The sequence below is a fragment of the Sorex araneus genome, chromosome 4, assembly GCF_027595985.1.
Source record: "Sorex araneus isolate mSorAra2 chromosome 4, mSorAra2.pri, whole genome shotgun sequence".
In the NCBI taxonomy this organism is placed as follows: Eukaryota; Metazoa; Chordata; class Mammalia; order Eulipotyphla; family Soricidae; genus Sorex; species Sorex araneus.
Window position 1 is genome coordinate 66193139 of NC_073305.1, and position 23185 is coordinate 66216323.

The following is a 23185-nucleotide window of genomic DNA, read 5'->3' on the forward strand; positions in this document are numbered from 1 at the left end:
AGCAACATCCTAGGGATCAAATTTCCAAATGATAAGGCACCCTTCTCTCTGGTGGAACAACTGAATGTGTCTCAGAGCATGTAGTGTTTCCCATAATGGGGCAAAGTCATCCCTGATGGAGCTACATAGTAAGAGTAATTTGATAGTATTGTGTGTAATGTGTAGAATGTTGGAACGAGTAAGATTCTTTTAAAAAAGAGTACTCTAACTACTGCTGCTGTGTAATTTACCTGGATCAGATTAGAATGGTTTATATTCTTGAAATAAGAAATTTACTTCATTTATTATTGTGGAAGATGCCATGGTAGCTGATTATCTTATCAAAATTTTGTTTTGCAAAATGTAATAGAATGAATCCATGGAAAATGGAATGCCAAATATATTCCACGTCACCTTTCTTAATGCCTCTGCAATGCTGAAAGTTGCATCTTACTCCTCTCTCCCCTCTTTCCCACTTTCACATCTGTTCTCCAACACTCTCCACATCTCTCTCTCTTGCTCTTCCTCTCACACACACACTCACAGACACATGCGTGTGTATACACACATACACACATGTGTGTGCATACACATACACATGCACACAAACACACAAATATGCATGCAAAGGAACATCCTGAGCTCACCATGAAATGATTGCTGACAATGTGATCTGTCAAAGTCAGGGATCACATTTTTCCTTCTCAAAAACGGAAGAGCATTTTACATGAGCTTTGTAAGCTTACAAATTCTGGCAGCTCAGAAAAGTCAAAGAAATTTAGGCATTTCTTCAAAAGAAAAAGGTGGGGTGGGAAAGCTTTTTTGTTCATAGTGCTTCAACCTCTTTCTTAGTGGCATACTCTGTTGAATCTACTCACCTAAAATACAAATTCCCTGGAAGGCAGAAATAAATCTTATAATGTGATTTGAGTTCTAACTTAGAATAGCAAGGACCTGATTCATTCTCCAGTTCTGTCTTCCACTGTTTTCAAGCAGAAAGAGCTATGAATGACCTCCAGTTTCCAGGATCACCTTGGTCCTTCTCAGATGCTTCATGCTGCTTATGCTCTTTACTCACTGCTACCTAAAAATTGGATCAGACTGCACTCATTTCTGGAGTATAAAGTAACATAACATGAGACTGACACCCAAGAACAGTACATACAAAAGCCAGAAAAATTGCTCCATAGCTGGAAGCCTGCCTCATGAGCAGGGGGAGAAGACAGATAGAATAGAGAAGGGATCACTAAGAAAATGATGGTTGGAGGGATCGGTTGGGATGGGAGATGTGTGCTGAAAGTAGATAAAGGTCCAAACATGATAATCTCTCAGTATCTGTATTGCAAACCATAATGCCCAGAAGTAGAGAGAGAGAGTATGGTGGAAATTGACTGCCATGGAGGCAGTGGGAGGGTGGGAAGTGGGGGGTTTACACTGGGGATATTGGTGGTGGGGAATGTGCACTGGTGGAGGGATGTGTGTTTGATCATTGTGCAATTGTAATTCAAACATGAAAGCTTGTAACTATATTTCATGGTGATATGTGCACTGGTGAAGGGATGGGTGTTTGAGCATTGTATAACTGAGACTGAGACTTAAGCCTGAAAGCTTTGTAACTTTCCACATGCTGATTCAATAAAATAAATAATATATATATAAATAATAATTTAAAAAATGGGGTCAGATCACTTGCTTCTCATGGGGCACTTTCCCTGGGTCCTTCTTTGCCAGTAAATTGTGAGCTTAATGAAAGCAAGGCCTGAGCCTAATTATCACTCTACATGCCAAAATCTAGCACATGTCCAAAACAAAGGTGCTAAATTAAATTTTGATGAACGAGTCAACACATGGAAGGTGCATGTCCTTCAAGCTTTCCAAGTGCTTATTTTATTTTTATTTTTTTTATAATTTATTTATTTTTAATTAGAGAATCACCGTGAGGGTACAGTTACAGATTTATACACTTTTGTGCTTATACTTCCCTCATACAAAGTTCGGGAACCCATCCCTTCACCAGTGCCCATTCTCCACCACCAGTAAACCCAGTGTCCCTCCCACCCTCCCCAATCCCATCTCCCCCCCACCCCACCCTGCCACTGTGGCAGGGCATTCCCTTCTGTTCTCTCTCTCTAATTAGCTGTTGTGGTTTGCAATAAAGGTGTTGAGTGGCCGCTGTGCTCAGTCTCTAGCCCTCATTCAGCCCGCAACTCCCTTCCCCCACATGGCCTTCAACTACAATGTAGTTGGTGATCCCTTCTCTGAGTTGCCCTTTCCCCGGCAGCACATATACTAAAATTGGAACGATACAGAGAAGATTAGCATGGCCCCTGCCCAAGTGCTTATTTTAAAGCACACTTCTATGTCACTCACCATAACCACTGAGAAAAGCTTACAAAACTGTTACATTTTTAGATGGCAGAGAGAATACACATGGTAAGAAAAGCTTATTCAAACACATCTTCAAAAGAACCTATTTCTCACCACAAAATTCATAAAGTAATGAAGGTTGAAAGCTATTCTAAATATTAACTAAGCAAATTCTGACGTCCCAGAAAAGTCAAAGAAATTTAGGCATTTCTTCAAAAGAAAAAGGTTGGGTAAGGAAACTTTTAAAACTAACTGCCTCCTATTCCTAAGCTTTTACCATTTTTAGTCTAAAATTCTTAAGAAAGTGTTCACTTAAATAAAATAAAGTTTCATAGTGCTAAACATTTATCTGATGTTTAGCATAAAACGTTTATCTAAACATTATATCATAAAACTATTCAGCATTATATTTCTAGAGCTGTGTTTTAATAAATGTGTAGGAGACAATTCTTACCACAAAACAGTGTTGCATATGCCTGTAGAGAAGATTCAAGGGGAAGACTCCTTACCAGCTTGAAAAAAAGAACAAGCTGTGGAAAGGTCCAAGTCTCATCAAATAATAACCCTTCCAAATCCTAAATGTGTATTAAAAACACATTCCACAATGTGACACAGGGGTGGGGGGGGAAGGGTTGTAAATTAATTATGACAAAGCTTGAAGAGGAGAATATAGCTCATTTTTCTATCTGTTTAACTAACAAAAGCTATTATTTTATGGAAGAGCAACTGAAATGCGAGATAATTATCTGTGGTGTAGATTAACAAAAATGAACAAGGATATTTGAATTTATATGCCAACATTAATTGGTGCCCCACTCCAATTCCTTTTTGTCTTTGTCTTTGTTTTAATTTAAATGTAAATTTAAGTGCATTTTATATTTTGATCCTCTCTATTCTTATTGACAAATAAGATAAGAGGAACATATCAGCAGAGACTAGGTCTTTCCAAACGCCAATTAGCAGCATGATACTGCATAATTATATTGAGATAAAGATTAAGCAGGTAAAGCCCCCAGTGCACTATGGAAACATATTAAGAAGAATTTGAAAATAAGCATAAATATAACTGGAGCCTAAATTATAACTCCCAACACTTACTATTGTGTTTCAATTCATTATACTTCTATTGAAAACTGCCTGCATGCCAAGCATTGCTAGGTGTTGGAGACAGAAATATGAAGCTGCAATGTCTATACCATCTTACAAATGTTATATTAGTATTAGTGTTACATAGTTACATAAGGCTTATTCTGCACTGTCCAACATAGAAGCTTCTAGTCACAATTCTCAGTTAAATTTAAACTCATAGTCATTACATTTCAAATGTTTAGTCTAAACTAATTCTATTTCAAATGCACAACTATAAATATGGTTAGTGGCTACCAGTCGTACTGGCCACAAAATGTATTGTCACATATACATATAAAAAGTACACTTCTATCATCACAGAAAGTTCCACTGTATTGACTGCTCTGATGCAAAATAACAGCAATTACTGGTCCTGTAATTCAAAGGGAAATAATCTATTTAGCCTGTGAGTCTATTTACTTCTTCACAGAGATAGCTCACATGTGCATCTATAGCAGAATGACTCAAACTTGGCATGACTATGAAACAAGGAGGAATAGTTGACATAGAGAAAAAAAATCACTTAATAAAAAAGCCAAAACCCAACTATATATCTAATACAACTGACATCAATTTATCACCGGGAAAGGTCTGATAAGTCCAAGAACCTGCATTTCAGAAGGTGGGTGGCCAAAAGCCCCTGGTATTGACAGAAAAGGGACAGTGAAATCTAAGCTTTGGCGACTGCCTAGGCAAACTGCAGTGTTATAAATCACAGATCAAGTAGACATAAATGCCACTCAATTTTCCAGGCCCCAGTGAGTTTTCCCATTAAGGAGAGATGGAACAAATTGGACACCTGAGTGCTTAGCCTGTGAATCCCGGGAATTTTGGCTGCCCTCACATGAAAGGTGGAGTTCTCCTCACCCGACACCCTCAGAGCCAAGACATTAATCACAGTCACCGGAGTTCAGTCCTGCAGAGAGGAAGATGAAACTCTGAGGGCTGGAGACCAAGCAGGGAAGGGTTTAGACTTTGAGACATACAAAGATCTAGGCAGAAATCTGTGGCTGACAAAATCTAAACAAACCACACAAAGGCAGACAGAGCTCCTGCACTGCTCCCCGTGACTCTAAGTCATTCACAATGGACAGTTCCAGAATGTAAAATTCGCATACTGTTCATCCTAGCAGAAGAACTGAAATAGATCGGAAGGCTCAGACAAACTCCCCCCCTTCATTGGAAGTCCAAGTATGTTTGTCTCCAGAATAATCTCCATGACACAGCAGGTACCTACAGAGAGGCCTACTGGAATGATCTGGAACACGGTCATGGTGTTTAGAACACAGATTGGATTATAATGAAAGAGAATAATGATAGAGTTCAGGTAGATCCAGGGCAGTGACTGCAGGAAAAAAAAAAAACAACAGAAAGATTAGAATCAGTCGGGATGGGAGATGTGTGCCCAAAGTAGATAATGGACAAAATATGATGACCTCTCAGTGTCTGTGTTGCAAGCCATAATGCCCAAAAGTAGAGAGAGAGTATGGGGAACATTGTCTGCCATGGAGGCAGGGGGACGGTGGGAGGGGGGTGGTATAATGGGGATATCGGTGGTGGGGAATGTGCACTGGTGGAGGGATAGGTGTTTGATCATTGTGAGATTGTAACCCAAACATGAAAGCTTGTAACTATCTCACAGTGATTCAATAAAATAAAAAAAAGAAAGATTAGACCCTTTTCCCCCAACACACCTATGATAGTATAAAACAAAACAGGTCTTCATATCAAGAGCAATAATACCTCATATCAAATATCCTCAACAGCTAGCCTTAGAAGTTTAAATCTGGTAAAGAATGAATAAAAATTTTCCTCAGAAATAAATCCTAACAGAGAAGTGAGGAGTCCAAAAGACAATTTAGAGGAATTATTTAGAGGAATTTAGAGGAATTATTATTTTTTAAAAATCAATGAGATAGAATGATAGTGCATGACTATACAATAATGGGATTAGAAAGGAAATTTAGGAACACAGAAAGCTCTTCACAATAGAGATTAAAGCTATAAAACAATTACAAATTGAGATGCTGGATATGAAAAACAGAAAAGTAAAATAAAAACTTCCATGAAAATATAAGAAACAGATTCAATCTTGAAGAGGAAACAATAAGTAAAATTGAAGACAAAATCCCAATAATGACTCAAAGAGAAGAGAGGTAAATTTGGGGGAAAATATTAAGTAGCACATCAAGATCATCAGTCTCCATTACACTAGATGATGGAATAAAATCAGAGTGGCAGGGGTAGAGACATTTTAAAATATAGTAATAGCTAGTAATTTCCCAAATCTAAGAAAAGAACTAAACTTAGAAACTTATAATGTATTAATGTAAAAACAGATACATCATTTTTATCAAAAGCCCACAATCAAGAAAAATGTTAAAACATGCTAGGGAAAAACATCTAATGCACAAATGCACACCAACCAGGGAACTATGAGGATTTCTCAGCAGAAACTCTACGGACTCAGAGAGAGTTGAGTGACACAGTCACAGTTATAAAAGGTAAATATACACCCAGTCAGTAATATTCTATGCTGAAAAAATATCAATCAAATATGAAAGATAAATAAAGGCTTTGTCAGACAACAACAAAAGAGCTAATGAATTTTACCACCACAGAACCTGAACTATAAAAAAAGATGTTAAAATGAAATCTCTTACAGGAAGAGAAGGAACAAAAGAATACAAAAAGATAAGCAAAGTAATAAAAAAAAATAACAGTAGCTGGAAAAAAATAACAGTGACATGAAAAAAATAATAATAGATAAAATAGAAGGAGGGAAAGATCGAGTCAGTATCATCAGATGATGACAAGTCAATACCAACAGGAAAGATATAGTGAGATATAGTAAGATATAGTAAGTTTCACATGCATAAAACATAAAACATTGAGTTCAGTACCTCAAACTGAAAAAAAATTAAAATAAGTCACGATATTCATTGGGAGAATATAGGTGCACATCAAACACTCAAGAAGTTGGTATCTAAAATAACAAGGAGTTGGTATCTAAAATAAAGAATATATATCTCGCTCATTTGTGACATCTATGAAAACTAAACAAGGGAACCAACAGTATTCAATAAAGATAAAAGTTTAGTCTTGGGTTACAAATTTAAGACTCCCAAGAAGTGGGGAAAGCAGGTAGGAGATAATGAAGAGGTGGACAGGAAGTAAGATATGAACAGTTGTAGACTGTACTACAAACCATAACATCCAGAGAGAAAGAGAGAGAGAGAGAGAGAGAGAGAGAGAGAGAGAGAGAGAGAGAGAGAGAAGAAAAGTGCCTGTCATAGAGACAGGCTGGTGGGGGTGGTGGCAGAAGGGAAACTGGGGACATTGGTGGTGGAAAATGTATACTGGTGGAGGGATGGGTGTTGGAACACTATATGACTAAAACTATACTGTGAACAGCTTTGTAACTGTGTATCTCATGATTATTCAATAAAAATAATTATTTTTAAAGAACAGTTGTAGAGTCTTGGACACTTTGGTGGTAGTAAAGTAGAATAATTGTGTGCACCAATGTCGAAAATGTTAACACTATTGTAACAATCTTACTTAAACTATAACAATAATAAGCTAAAAAAAAGAATTCACAAAATTCAACAAGAAAATAAACAAACCACCAAAAATAGAAAAAACATCTAAAAAAACAAAAGCTTCCTCAAGACACATAGAAGACCCACAGGCATGTGGGAAAAAATGTTCCAACTCACTTATTAAGGAAATGCAAATTTAAACCACTGTGATATATCACCTCAGACAAGTGGAAATGGTCTATATCAAAAGAAAGGAGACAACAAATGTTGGCAAGAATGCAGAGAAAAAGAACTCTGCTACATTTTGATGGGAATGTTAATTGGCACGGTCTCTATGGAAAATAGTAAGAAGATTCCTCAGCAAACTGAAAATGTAAATTCCATATGCTCTGTAAATATCACACACAGAAGCTTATTTGAATTATATGGATATACAAATTCAAGAGATATGCACAGTATGTTTATAAGGCCATTATTCACAAAAATCAAACCAGGGAATTGGGATCTGAAAAGACAGTACAAAGGTTGAGACACTTGCTGTGTACTCAGTCACTACCCCCCCACTGCATCCCCAACACCACACACAACAACAACACCAGCACTGCAAATCCTGCTCTCCACTGGGTGTGACCCCAAAACAGAACAATCGTTTATTTGGGTGTGGGGGCCACACCAAATGTGGTTGTGGATCACTTCCAGTGGGGCTCTAGAGAGCGTATATGGTGTCAAGGATCGAGCCCAGACCAGACAAATGTCGGGCAAGTGCCCTACTCACAATATTATCGTGGCCCCAAAACAAAAGTCAAACAAGGAATAAACCTCTATGTTCACTGACAAATTATTGGAAGAAGCCACTATGAAGGCTATGAAATGCTATGGGGCTATTACAATATGTTGTTGTGCTTTTCAACACAACATAGACAGAATTTAATATGATTCAATTAATTCAAATAAGTCAAAAGGTGAATGACTATCACCAGATGATTCATTCATATGTGAATTATAAGTAACCAAAGCAGAGAGGAGGAGGACAAAGGGTCGAGAGGAATAGGGAAATGGGTGGGGGACATTTTGGTAGCATGACAGCACTGGATAATGGGCACACTGGGATAAAGATACATAGAGAGGTGTGACAGTGTACTCCGGGATTTTATAAAAATGCAAATCAATGGTTTATGAATAAAATTTGTTAAAAATAATTCTTTAAAAGTGTGCATTAATACATCTTAAAATAAATAAGTAGGTAATAAATATCATTCTATCTATAGAATGGAATGCTATAGAGCTTTAAAAAAAAAGACAGGTTATTATGTACTAACACAAAAACTGCTAAAACCTGATTTTGACAGAGACAAGGCACCTGACTTGCAGGCGGCTGACCAAATTTCAATCCTCACCATCACATGCAGTTCCCCACGCACTGCCAGAAGTGATCCTTGAGCACAGATCAGGAGTAAACTGTGGGTGATGAAGGAGTCCCTCCTCCCCAAAACGAAATATCCAATGTGCTAATGGCTAATGTAATGTATAAAATATATAGTCATAATGAAACTTACATTATTATATACTTATAATAATTTAACTATTATATATTTATAATAATATACACAAATATATAGAGTGGTGGCTAAAGGAATCTTCAAATCAGTATAATGTAAGGTACTATCATTTCTGATGCTAACAGTAATCACTGTTGTTAGAAAAAAAAGAAAGACTCAAAATAGTGTGTGTTGGTTTTTTTAGGTCCAGTGTTACCAAACCAACATTTAAATCAGTCACTCAGCAACTGCCTAAGTAGCACTGCTTTAGCCAGCCTGCCACAGAGGTCCTGACCTTCCACAAACCAATATTTCTCAACCTTTTTCAATCATGACTCTCTTCCAAACTTGTTTCCTTCCTGTGGCTCTCTTACCTTACAGGTTATCCCCTAGTCTCATTTTGTTGCTCCCTTTACATGATTTTTAACTGTGCCCCTTTGATTTTTAACCTGGAGGCCTCCAAATGAGAAGCAGTGCTCTAAAGAATCCATAAAGCACACTGAAGAAAATAGCAACAGAGACCTTCGAGACCCGGACCTCAGTGGTGTTTTCGGTGATATGATCCCATTGAAAAGGCAACAGAAACAAAAATGAACAAGTAGGACTGCATGGCAAAAGAGAGATGGGCTAAAAATAAAAGTCATCCAACTGAATGGGAGAAAATATTTGCACTCAATATATCAGATAAAGGTTTAATATACAAAATATATAAAGAAATCATGAAGATTAACAGCAACAGCAACAATAACAACAAAACCAAACCTCTATCAAAAAATGGAGAGAAAAAATGAAGAGACATTTCTCTGAAGAAGAGAGATAAATGGTCAACAGATATCAAAAAAAGTGCTCATTACATATTAGAAAATCCAAATCAAAGTCACAAGAGTGGCAAATAATCTGGGAACAATCTGTATTGGCGGGGATGTGGAGAGAAAGGAACTCTGATTTACTGCTGATGGGCTTGTTCAATGTCTGTGGGAAACAGTATGGGGACTTCTCAGAAGAGAAAGAATAGCATTGTCATATGACTCAGCAATTCTGCTACTTGGTATCTACTCTCAGGACACAAAAACATTCATTCTTGGGGCTGGAGCAATAGCACAGCGGGTAGGTGTTTGCCTTGCACACGGCCGACCCGGGTTTGATTCCCAGCATTCTATATGGTCCCCTGAGCACTGCCAGGAGTGATTCCTGAGTGCAGAGCCAGAAATAACCCCTGTGCATTGCCAGGAGTGACCCAAAAAGAAAAAAAAACATTCATTCAAAAGAACACATACACACCATTATTCACACAATGGCTAGGATATGGAATCAACTGAGCTGTCTAATAACAAATGAGTGGATAATGAGGATGACTGAAGGCATGATTTTATATATATATATATTTGTATGCATATATGTATGTATATGTATATACATGTATGCATATGTATATATACATACATATATACATATATACACATGCATATACACACATGGGATATTCAGACACAATGTAATATTATGTAGCTGTAAAGAAAGATAAAATCATGTGATTTTCTGCAACTTGACAGAACTAAAGGATATTATGTTAAGTGAAGTAAGTAAGAAGAAAGAGAAAAAGAGACAACAGATATTGGGGCAGGTGGGGGTATGGGAAGGAACCTAGGAACACTGGTAGAGAGAAGTTAACACTGGTGGTGGGGCCAGTGCTGGAACATTGTATGTTTAAAAATCAACTATGAACAGCTTTTTAAATCACAGTGCTTTAATAAAACAAAATTTAAAATAAAAAAATAACAGTAACCTGCAATAATTAAACTTGCCTTTTTTGCCTAGCATAACATTCTTTTTCCTGTCCTCTTTTGTCTAAAAGATTTTTTGTTTTGTACAGCCCTTGGAATAACCTTTCCATCGGTTAGGTTGGATATTGTCCCATTCAGGCAGATATTTATTCAAAAAACATGCCTCAGTTTATCTTTTAACACTACATTACCCATACTTTCAGTATGGGAAGTTCTATTCAAGTGTCATGACTTTTGCAAAACATTATTTAATAAGCCTCTTTCCATTCAAAGTTCTACATTAAACAGTATGAATCTAATTTTCTATGATCCATAACTTATTGTCAGTGAATTTTAATGTCTGCAGAGGTTAGTAAATAGTGTTGCTACCCTTAGAAACAATCTATAATTAGTGAAAATCTGCTTGTTGTGGGGAAAAAACTCTTTCACATACCAGCTAATGGAAAAAATAAAAACAAAAGACCCAATTCTTATCCTCAAGTAACTCATAGACTCGCAGAAATTTACATGTGTGAAAGTTCACAAGATAAAATTGCATGCATGTCATGAAGAACTAGGAAATATAGGAACATAAAGAGTTGAAAGGGAGAATAGGAATTAAGTTAACAAAATATGTGTTGCAGAAGGAGGCAAAAACACAAGCAGCAGAGCTGGAGCAGTAATACAACAGGAAAGGTACTTGCCTCGCATGTGCTCAACCCAAGTTCAATCCCCAGCATCCCGGATGGTCCCCTGGATACCGCCAAGAGTGATTTTTGAGTGAAGAGCTAGGAGTAACCCCTAAGAATTGCTGGTGTGACCCAAAAACAAACAATAAACACACACAGTGATATAGGCAAGTAAAGTGCAGAGACCAATACGAATAGAAAGGATGTCCTTTAGAGTGAGGTTGATTAGTAGAGAGAAAAAAGTGAGACAGAGCTAAAATATACAGAACAACATAAAGCATGGAATAAATCTGGACTTATTTTAAACAATTCAAGTGTTGTTTTAGGAGTGGATAGTTCTGTTTTATATAGAAGCATCATTCTGGCTATTAGGTACAGAGTAGAAGAGTAGGAGGACTTAGGTAGGCAAGATTTCATGTTGGCCCCTATGTCTTGGAGGTAACAGTGGAATAAAGAAATGAACTGATTGACAGAAAGTAAGAAAACAGAATGGGTATGATGAATTAACTAATGGAAAAAACAAACATACTAAACTGCCCTAAGTAGGGGTACAGAAACTTAAAATATTTCTTCCAAATTAATTTTGTGTTAAGATATTTTTACAGATCCACATGTTCTTATCTATAAGCCCCAAATCCCAAAAACTTTTTTAAAAATGGAAGGGATTTCTGCATAATAACAGCAAAACCTGACTTGAATTAACATCCTGACTTGAATTGAAATAAAGTTCTTCTTGTCATATATTACTTCTACATGTATATTAGTATGTTTTTCTACATAAATATCACTATTTTACTATTATCAGAGGTGACAAATGGAGAAGACATTGTGTTAGTGTAATTATTGGTATATCTTTATAAAAATCTTAACTTGCCTCCCCCAGATTCTGATAAGAAAATCCAAGTGGGAAATTTCCCACTTTAACTCTCAACTTAAAAATTGGTTGAGACCAGGCTAGAAATAATATAGCAGGTAAGGCACTTGCATTGTGTGACCAACCCACATTTGATCCAGAATAACACACAGGGTTCCCTGAGCACTGTCAGAAGCGATTCCTGAGTATACAGCAAAAAGTAAAGCCTGGGCATGGCTGAATGTACACCCCACCTCCACCCCCCCAAAAAAAAGAATAGTTGAGATCATGCTGATGCACAGCACTGTTAGATTGTAAATTTGTGTTTCTTTATGGAAGACAGAAAGTAGATAAATCCGATACTTTTGATGGTGAATAAAAGTTGTGCCTGGGTGGGTATGTGTGTACGTGTATTTTAACTGCTGACCTCTCGACATGCGTCAGAGAAGATAGAAATGTTCATTTTCAAGGAGGTTTTGCACCACTATAGATAAACTGCTGCAAGACTTAAACTCATGTACCTGTCCCCCTGGGACTGATACTTGTTCCTAACAAGTTGTCTGCTAGAATGAGCCAAGAGCATCAAAGGAATCCCAGACCTCCACGCACAGCTATCAATATTCACTTTTTTTCCTTTTTAATTTTAACTGCTTCTACAGTACTCTGCTAGATGTGGACACAACAAATAAATGATGCATAATCCCAAACTATTTTATTTTACTTTATTTTTTTATCAATGAATCACTGTGAGGTACAGTTACAATTTACAAACTTTTGTGTTTGTATTTCAGTCATACAGTGATTGTTTACCCATCCCTCCACCAGTGCCCATTCTCCTCCACCAATGTTCCCAGTTTCCCTCCCACCACCCCCACCCCACGTCACCTCTGCAGCAGGGCATTCCTTTTTGTTCTCTCTTCTTTTGGGTGTTATGGTTAGAGGTATTGAGTGACCATTGTGTTCAGTCTATAATCTACTATTGGCATGCATCATTCAACCCGAAATCCCAAACTATTTTTAAGGAAGCTGTAAAATAAGAAGCTGGGAGTAAAGAGAATATCCATTGGTAGCATTAAAGAGGGAAGAAAAGAAGGCAGAGTTCAGGGTTTTGAGGGCAGGGATTGTTTGAGTGTATGGAAAAGAGAACAAAAAGCATGTCTAGGGGAAACTGATTTGATAGGAGAAATGTGGAGAGAGAGTTTGGCAAAAAAGAATTAAAGCACAATTTCTTGGGACTGGAGAGCTGGTAGTGTGCTTGCCTTGCACACAGTGGACCTGAGTTCAATCCCCAGCAGTCATCCCATATGGTTCCCCCAATCTCACCTGGAGTGCTTCCTGAATGCAGAGTCAGGAAGTCAGGAGTAAACCCTGAGCACTACTCAGTGTGTCCCCCCCCAAATCATCATCATCATCATCATCATCATCATCATCATCATCATCATCATCATCATCATCATCATCATCCTGTTGATCATCAAATTTCTCGAGCAGTCTCAGTAACATCTCCATTCGTCCAAGCCCTGAAATTTTAGAAGCCTCTCTCTACTTGTCCTTCCAACAATGCTGTACTGGCAGCTCTTTCAGGTCAGAGGAATGAGACTCAGCTTGTTACTGGTTCTGGCATATTAATACACCATGGGGACCTTGCCAGGCTCTCCCATGAAGGCAGGAGACTCCCAGTAGTTTACCAGGTTCTCCCAGAGAGAGAAGTAGGCTATAAGATAGCCCCCCAAAAAATTATAAAACAATAAAACACACCTTCTTGATCATCCTGAATGAAATCCCCGCAGATGTCTCTTAAAAGGCAATACCAAAAAACTTGCCTTACTATATTATCAAGGAATTGTTTGATTTATACACTCATTTATTTTTTGGCAGGCTGAGCTCGAGGCACATATGCTGCCCAAACTGATGTGTGCCTGCATCTCCCCTCTTGAGACGTGTACTTTCATGCTTCCATATCTAATGCTGGGATGTGTATTGGGGCTCCCTTGGCCCTGGGAAAAGCCCAGGTTCTCTCTCGAGCACATTAATCCCCACTCTCTTCCACCTTTTCTTCCTCCTTCTTTTCAAAAACCTCCACATAAAACCTGTTTTACTTTAAAAAAAAATTGACTTCAAGACAATCTATTTTTCTTTCAGTTACAGTAAAGCAGGGAGATTCTGGGTAGCTCAGGTCCCTTTGCAGTACTGTAGAAAGGGAGTAGAAAGAACTTACCTTCAACACAAGAAGGCTGAGCCCGAGTGGTGCCAGCAACTTGTCCTGGGAAACAGGAACACTTTACTGTTTGTGATCGCTCTTCTATGCGGTTCTTGTTACAGCATCTGTGCACGGCAACCACCTCACAGGTCCCTTGTTTGACTTGGTGTTGACCTGGAAGATAATAGGAGAAGAAAAACAGACCCAAGACTGTTAGGAGAAAATGAAACATCGAAAACTTGAAAAATGTTAACTCTTTCCCATAGGAAGAATCTTCATGACTTTTCTTTTTTATATAACTTCAAAGGTACTTAGATCTGGCAAGAAATGTGCAAAAACAATTCTGAACATGGAGTAGACAGAAATTTGGCTCCCAAGGTTTTTAGCCCATGCCTCATAAATAAGAATTTGTTCCACTTAAGCTCCCACGTGGCCACGATCCAGAGACATACAAACAAGTGTTGACGCAACTTGCAGAAGAGATGGCCCGGGACTTTGCAAAAGGCCTTCTCTGCTGGGCAGCTCCAGACAGGGGCAGGTGGTATCCCTCCACCTGCCCTCTAAGAACTCCAGCAGTCGCCACTTTCTAGAAGCCAGCAAATAGCACCAGGCATGAGTCATGGTGACGGTAAATCCCAAGTCTCACAGGACAGAGGAGGAGTGGGTCCTCCTTCCCCTTGCCCCATGGGACACTGTGATGATGCCGCATCCGCCCACCTTCTACTTAAGATCCCACATGGCCACGATCCAGAGACACACAAACTAGTCTCATACCTGAGCAACTTGCAGCAGTCATGTCTTCAGACCCTAATTATTAAAATCTTAGAATTCCTAGAGTGCGCAGCCATGCGACATTATATTATATCCATAACAAAAATACAAAACATACTGTCTAGCAATTTCATTTTCGGCAGGTATAAGGGGTAGTAGGACTGGTCTTGAAACATTAAAGGTAACAAAAGTAAAGAAATAATATTCTGCAAATTGTCTGTCACACTGGCAGGGGGAGGTGTGGTATGGATGGGGGGATACTGGGGATTTTGGTGGTGGAAAATGTGCACTGGTGAAGGGATGGGTGTTTGATGACCGTATGATCGAAGTTCAAACATTTTTTGTTACTGTACCTCACGATGAATTAATAAAAAAAATTTAAAAGAAGAAATGAGAATTTGACAATATTTTAAGATAAATGAAGTGGAACCCCCAGTTCTCCAACTATGAGCAACTAAATTCTGCCGACAACCAGAAGGTCCTTGGAAACACATTCTTCATCTGGAGCCTCCCTACAGGAAAGCAGCTTTTCCTATTTTGGTTTTAATCCAGTAGTTAGACTGACAGGAGAATTCAGTCAGACTAGACCAGGCTTCAGATCTACAGAAGTAAGTCACTCAATTAGTGATAATTTGCCACAAAGCGATAGCAAACTAATACAAGTCCTTTTACCCAGATTCCTAAGTGTGACTCCATTTAAAATTACCATTCACTAACTCTCACATACTTTTTCTGAGTCATTCGTGCAAAATCTGCAGACAAGATATGCCTCTGAATTCTTCACTTTTTTTCCTAAAACAGATATTATCTTACAGAATTAACAAAATTAAGAAGTTGACATTGCTGCAATAATATTATATATTTAGATATAAATTTCATCCGCATCCGCCCACCTTCTACTTAAGATCCCACATGGCCACGATCCAGAGACACACAAACTAGTCTCATACCTGAGCAACTTGCAGCAGTCATGTCTTCAGACCTTAATTATTAAAATCCAATCTAGGAATCTATATTATGATCAGTTGTCACGATTATATACCCTTCATCAGAAACATCCCTTGTTGTTACATTTCTTGACCTTGACATCTTTAAGAGTTGTTTTTATAGAATATATTTCCTATTATCTTATCTGGTATTTTACCTTAATTATATTTAGGTAATAGACTTTTGGCAGAACGTTCCAGAAGTCACACTGATGTCTGTGCATCATTATCAGGAGGCACCTGGTGTCCATTTTATCATAACTTTTACCCTCAATCACATGGTCATGATGGTATCTGTCAGGTTTCTCCACTTGTAATAGTGTGATTTTCCCACTCGCAATGAATAAAGGGATATGTATTGAGATTATGCACATCCTATTTTCAAGCTTTTACTCACTAAACTGGCACCCATTGATGATTCCATGTAGATAAGTCATTTGTGTCATACAAAACTGATTCTATGTTCAAATTACCTCATATTTGGGCAGGAAGAAATGCTCCAAACTAACAGCAGAGTCATTTTGACATATTTCCATAATCTGAGATATTACTACAAGTCTGATTCAAAAGATGTCCTAGACATACTTTGTAACTTAACCTCTCATCATTTTCTTCCAGTGAGTTCTGATTATTTTTAGTGGGGCATCAGATTTAGAAATCAAGTTCCCAGCAGATATGTTTAGTCATTGTTACTAGGAAATAATTTGGTACCATTTCAGCCAGAATATCTAGAAAGTGTGGATGTACAACCTGACTTCACACTGATATCCCCAACTGTATTAAGTACACAATTCCATATGGGTATCTGCCATCACCAAAGTAATGAGAAATCTGGCATCCACAGTGCTAAAAGAAGTTTCATTCTAGAAACATGTCTATCAGCTAGGAGTCTTTTGGTGACAGAAACTGATCAGAGTTAACTTAATCCAAAGAAAATTTATTGGAATATCATTAGGATATTGTACACAAAGGGAGAGAATTTCGTATTAAGTAGCTTTAATTGCCATATTACAAGTAGAGTCATTCTCATGAGTTGCCCTGAGTGAATAAATCTACTCATTGAGTTGTCATTTGGCTCAAGGTCATGTTAGTTGTACTCGTCAATTTCCAAAAGAGCCCCTCATCATCTGTGCCCTCTATTTGCATTTACCTCTGAGAAGCCCTTTCCCATAGAGTACTGGAGTTAGTCTTTACGACCAACCACATATAGCCAAAGTGTTGGTGTGTCGATTTCAAGATTCAGTGGCCATTCTGTGTTTCCCTTTACTACCTGCCCAGAAAAAATGATTATGTTGCATTGTCTCAATACGTGTCTGCCCCAGAGATAATTCATTCAGGAGACCCAAAAGAATATCAACAGTATTTATTAAGAAAAAGATATTCTGACAGTGAAGAATCCAGGCCGGGCCAGCAGGCACCACAAGCCGGAGAATGCTCTGGGCCCCAGACTGGGCCAACAACACCAGGGTGCCAGAAAGAGAAGGTACGACCAGCACCCCTTCTCCAGATGGAGCCCCGGCGACACTGAGCTTCTACTAACACAGCTCCAGTATGCGGGACTGGGACATCTCCAAAACATACGGCTGCTTATGCGGCCATGCTTCCTTTCCTGATATACAAAAAATATGCTCAGGAATGGCTCTGCCACCCCTGAGCATCCATTTTCCCAGAGGCACAGAAATCAATCTCAGAACGCAGTGGCTGCTAGCAGATATACTCCTGGACTCTGAACTAAGGTACAGCCACGTGCACCCGGGAGAGGAAGGGTTTCTGTCCCTTGGCCTTTTCCCCTGCGATAGCATGGCGACCGCCACCATTCAGAACCAATTGGACAGAGAGGTAGGAGTTTGCAGTGATGGGATGAGATGCATCGGGAATCTTGTGATGGAGGAGGCAGAACCGGCCCTGCCTCCTGCCCAAATGAGACCCTGAGCAGTCGCCCATGAACAGCTCCTCTGCTCCTGAACAGCCATGATCCCAGCACCACAGAAACAAATCTCAGGATGCAGCAGCTGCTGGTAGAAATACCTCTGGACTTAATATCAGAATTCCAAAACTGGGCGATGGCTTTCGCGACCATGCAACATCATAGGCTCTTTGTTACCAACAATAGAAAACATACAATCTAATGATACCATTCTGACAAGTCTGACTGTTGGAGGAAAAACTCCAAATAATGATAGTGAGTTTTCTGTCGAAAATTGAATGTAATCAAAGTAAGAAAAGAGTAAAGTGGAAATCGTCTGCCACACAGGCAGAGGGGGAGTCGGAGGGGGAGTATTCTGGGATTTTTGGTGGTGGAAAATGTGCACTGGTGAAGGGATGGGTGTTTGAGCATAGTATGACTGAGACTTGATCCTAAAAGCCCTATAACTGTACTCATGGTGACTCAATTAAAAAATAAATTTAAAAAAATTTAACTATCATAAATTAAATGTGCAAATACCTAAAATAATCAAAATAAAACATATAAACTCCAAACTATTTGGAAAAATATTAAAAATGAAAACTCTGTTTAGAAAATAAATAAGACAATGTGATTAATGCTAAAAGAATGGAATATATATGTTGTGGAAGTTACAATCATATTTATGTTTCCATAACAATATAATTTATTACAGTGATTTTTAAGAGTAAAAATATTCAAAAATAAATTAATTAATTAAAAAGGAAAAAGATATTCTGAGAGATGTTCAGAAGAGATGAGCCTGAGAAGTGAGTAGCCCCACCAAACATGTGTGAGTTTTCAATCAACCATATTTGTTTCTAATTTGAAGAATCCTCATAATTTTCTTTCTGATGTATAGCTTGTATCACTTCACTTGTCATCCCATTGATCTTTGATTTGCTCAAGCGGGCACCAGTATCGTCTCCATTTGTCCCTGTCACGTGCTAGTGTAGCCCAATGGTATCTGCTGGCTCCAGGAACAGGAAGAGCCTCAAAACATTTGTTCAGGGTTTTGATGAATAAACCTGACCATCTTGTAGGTGTGTGGCCAAGTGGTCTTTTGACATCCTGTGGAATCCAGTCGGTAACAGCTCTAGTCCAGCAGTCATCTCTGAATCTTATTACATGTCCAGCCCATCTGATTTTTGACAACTTGGCAAATGAGACAGTGTCCCTGATTCTTGACCATCGAAGGAAGTCAGAACTCTGGATTCCTTCTCTCACTTGAGTGAAATGTGATCCTCCAAGCATAGCTCTTTCAATTCCTCTTTGGGATACCCAAATAGCATTCTCATCCTGTTTGCATAGGGCCCAAGTCTCTGAGGCATAAGTTAGTGCAGGAAGAATGGTGGAGTCGGAAAGATGTGCCCGGAGTCAGAGGTTCTTCGTCCTCTTAACCACTTCTTCAATGCTCTTGAAGGTGTTCCATGCTGCTCTCTTCCTCCTGTGCAGTTCTGGCACGAAGTCATTTCTCATGTTGAGTTCTCGACCCAGGTACACATAGCTGTCGCATTCGGAGATGTTCATTCCATTGAGAGCAAATGGAATGTCAGGGACTAGTTCATTTTTCATGAGCATTGTTTTGGTGAGATTCAGCTGCAGTCCGACCTGTCCACACTCAAGGTTGAAGTCAGCCAGCATTTGTGACACTTGGCTAATGTTTATTGTTATGAGAATGATGTCATCAACAAAGCGGAGGTGGTGTAGTTGCCGACCGTCTATCTTCACTCCCATTCCTTCCCACTCCAGTCAACGCATGACATTCTCAAGGGTGGCACTGAAGAGTTTCGGTGAAATGGTATCACCCTGCTGAACCCCTCTCTTTACATCAATGATTACTTCCTTGTAGAATGGTGAGATCCTGGTAGTGAATCCATAATACAGCTCTCGGAGGATGCTGATGTACTGAGTTTGAACATCCTGTTTGGCTAGGCCTTCAAGGACCACTTCAGCCTCAACAGAATAGAAGGCTTTCTTTAAATCGTTGAACGTTAGACAGAGTGGCATCTTGTACTCTCGCAAGACCTCAATGAGCTTGGTCACCATGTGGATATGGTCGATCATGCTGAATCCTTTTTGAAACCCAGCTTGCTCACATGGTTGTCCTTCGTCTAGTGTTCTGCCTATTCTATTCAGGATGACTTAAGTGAACAACTTGTAGACAATGGACAACAGGCAGATTGGGTGATAGTTGCCAATGTTGTGACTGTCTTCCTTCTTGTAAAACAGAATGGTCCTGCTGGTTTTCCATTGGGACGGAACCTTGCTACACAATCAGGTAGCATGTGAAGAGCCAAGTCAGTGTATTGACGAGTACTGGCCGCAAATTCTTCAGGTGTTCGGGTCTGACCTTGTCTGGACCGGGTGCTGTATGGGTGCTGTATGCATCTTTACTGATGAAATGGCGTGTCGGATTTCGGAAGGGAGGACATTGGGAACGACATATCCATCCTGCAAATCTGGTATATGGGCAGGTGGATGTGACTGTCAAAGAGATCTGAGTAGAAGTAATTAATAATCCTCTCCATTGCCCTTCTAGAAGATGTGATAGATCCACCAGGATGTCAGAGGACTGTCATCTTGGTCTTGTAGTTGGCGAAGACAGGTGAGCATTGAGAATACTTTTCCCAGCTCCTGCTGCATCAGCCAACACTGCTGCTCTTCTCTCCTTGAGGTCTTTTTTTTTATAGCTTCTCTGCACAGCTTTGCAAGCTTGGATGTATAGCTTACTAGCACTAAAATCTTGGTGTCACGTAGTCATATCTCTCAGGATGCTCTAGAGACCCACTAGAGGGGTCCAAGTGACAGTATAGTGGGTAGGGTATTTTACCTTGCAGAAAGTCAACCCGGGTTAGATCCTCGGATTCCCATAGGGTCCCTCAGCACTATCAGGAGTAATTTCTGAGTGCTGAGTCAGGAGTAACCCAAGAGTTATCACCAGCTGTGACCCAAAAAGTCAAAAAAGTAAAAAAAGATTCACTGGAAAGTAGCACCATCTGACTCTCACAATGCAGTTTGTGTAAAGAATTCCCTTTTGGGGTTTGAATTATTTTTTCCTGAGGGAAGCGGGCTTTGCTACTCCACGGTCCTTTGGTTCTGTGCATTTTCACTATCTGGGTTAGAATTCTAGAAATCTCTAATGTGAATCTTTCCTGGGTCAGCATTTTAGAGATCTCTTGCAAAAAAGATCTCTCCTCTCCTGTTCACATCTGGCAAGGAACTAAATGCTGTGTGAACTAAATTCTCTTTGCTCCTTAAGTGAGTGTAAGTAGGCTCCTTCACACACTGAATCAGCACTGGTCTATGTGTTGACAACATATAGCAACAGAAGTGATGGTTTATCACTTCCACAGAGAGATTATAAAAGACAGTGGCACACAACTTGGTTTCTCACTCATGAAACCCATGCTCTGGGTAGCTCTCTGCAGAGGCTCTTGTGACTGAGAACCAAAATCCACTACCATTGGTCACATGAGTTAGTTTGAAAGTCAAGACTATATATAACATCAGTCATAATTTAGCTATTATAACCCCAGTCAATAGCTTAGCCACAATCATATGAGAAACATTGATTCAGATCATCAACTGTGCATGGTGGAATTTCTGATGTTCATCATCTGTGTGAAGTAATATGTGTGGATTATTTTCTATTTCTAAGATTTGGTATTATTTGTTACACAGCAATAAATAACTAATATGTCCACCCTAGTTACACTGCACTGGAGCTACTTACCTTTTTTTCCCTTACAGAAATAATGTCAAAACAAGATTGCAAGGCAAATTTTACAAATTGTTGATGTCTAAAATTTGCCTTGCAATCTTATATAAACCTCTTTTGAGTACTCTTGAGCACCGTGATAATATTAAACTACTCCATTTACATATAAATTGTTCTGTGAATTATTAGTAATATCTCCTATTCATTAAAAAGGTTTTCCTAAGGATTCACATGGTGAATTTTTGCTTGGTTTCTGTTTGATGTGATGTGTATGCTTCAAAACAAGAAAACTAGTTTAAAAGTACTCCATAACTAAGAATTTCTAATACATAATGACAAGCCTTTCACAAAATAATCTCTTTATGATTCTCAATTTTTTCTCTCTTATTCATCATATTATTACTGTGTTTCACTGCATAGCCATCACAAATTTTATGCCAAATTTTAAAAAGTGGGATGTAACCATCATATAAAATGTTTTTATTATGCCAGTATCACTTAAAAATAATTCCTAAACTGTCTTCAATACAAGATTAGGTTGTATGGCACAGTCATGAACATATGTCAAAATGAATAGTTCAAGTCAATGCTCATCATTTCTTCTTGACAGTTTAGTGAACATTTTTCCAGTCTGAAAAAAATAATAGTTAACACGTTAGTTACTGATTTGTGCATTGTTGTCAAAATATTACACTTGAGGAAATTTACTATAGAGTTGTAAAATACTAGCTTACAAAATTTAATGTGTCTAAACCGTCTACATCATTCTCATTGGTTTCATTATCTGACACTCCATCCTTGGCACTGCTCATGCAGGATATGTCTACTTCATCACTTTGCCACAGTGCATGATCTTCAGATGAGTGCATTCAAAATTCCAATCCTTTTGAAGCTACTGACAACCGTTTCATGTAGTATGTGGTCCTAAATCTTAATTACTGCAGCATTCTAAATCAACATGCAAGTCAGCTTTTCAAAATATGTGATAATGCATGCATGTATAGCTGAGAATGCTAGCTTCATGGTTTGCAGTGTACAAGAAGACAAATGCATATCCATACACCACTAGTGGATACATTGCTGCTTTGTTTATTTTTTAAGCATCATGACACACAGAATTCAATAATGCACTGATTGTACAATAGATAGTCACGAACTAAGTTTTGGGGCTTAAAAAACAAGCTGTGACACATAATTATGCAGTGCAATACCTAATACAATAAATACAATAGCTAAGGTATATAATCAACTATGTTGCCTTACAACAGGTGAATGGATTGTAAAGGAGTGGTATAGGTACACAATGGAAAATTATGCAGCTGCAAGGAATGATGAAATCATGCAATTCACTTGCAATTTGGATGGAATGGGAGGAAACTGTTGAATGAAGTAAGTCAGAAGAAAAAAGACAAACACAGGTTGATCTTATGCATACGTGGTATATAGAATAACTAGATGAGGGAATGCAATGCATTAAAGGGTAAATAAATGCCTAGAATACCCTTGACCTTAGGGCACAGGGAGGAGAAGGGCAGAGAAGAAAATAAGTCAAGGGGTAAATTAAGAAGAGGAAAATATGAAGCAGGGAAGGAGCAGAGGTCAGGAGTCCCAGGTACATCAGTGGTGTCGAGGAGTGGTATAGTGATAAAACCAAACTCCAGTCAACAACACTGAAAATGAGATCCAATGTCCACCAAACAAAC

The 23185-nt window shown here is 38.6% G+C and overlaps 1 protein-coding gene and 1 non-coding gene across 8 annotated transcripts in view; one reads left to right on the forward strand and one right to left on the reverse strand.

The window, feature by feature from the left end:
* TAFA4 (TAFA chemokine like family member 4) overlaps positions 1-23185 on the reverse strand; it is a 302837-nt gene that overhangs the window by 62088 nt on the left and 217564 nt on the right. For all 7 annotated transcript variants that reach the window (XM_055135774.1, XM_055135773.1, XM_055135770.1 and 4 more), the window contains one exon: positions 14078-14233. In XM_055135774.1, the coding sequence (XP_054991749.1) occupies positions 14078-14233 (156 nt within the window). The remainder of the gene's footprint in view (positions 1-14077; positions 14234-23185) is intronic.
* On the forward strand, positions 2245-2346 carry LOC129404588 (U6 spliceosomal RNA). The gene has a single exon (XR_008629979.1). It is a non-coding gene; the product is annotated as a U6 spliceosomal RNA (small nuclear RNA).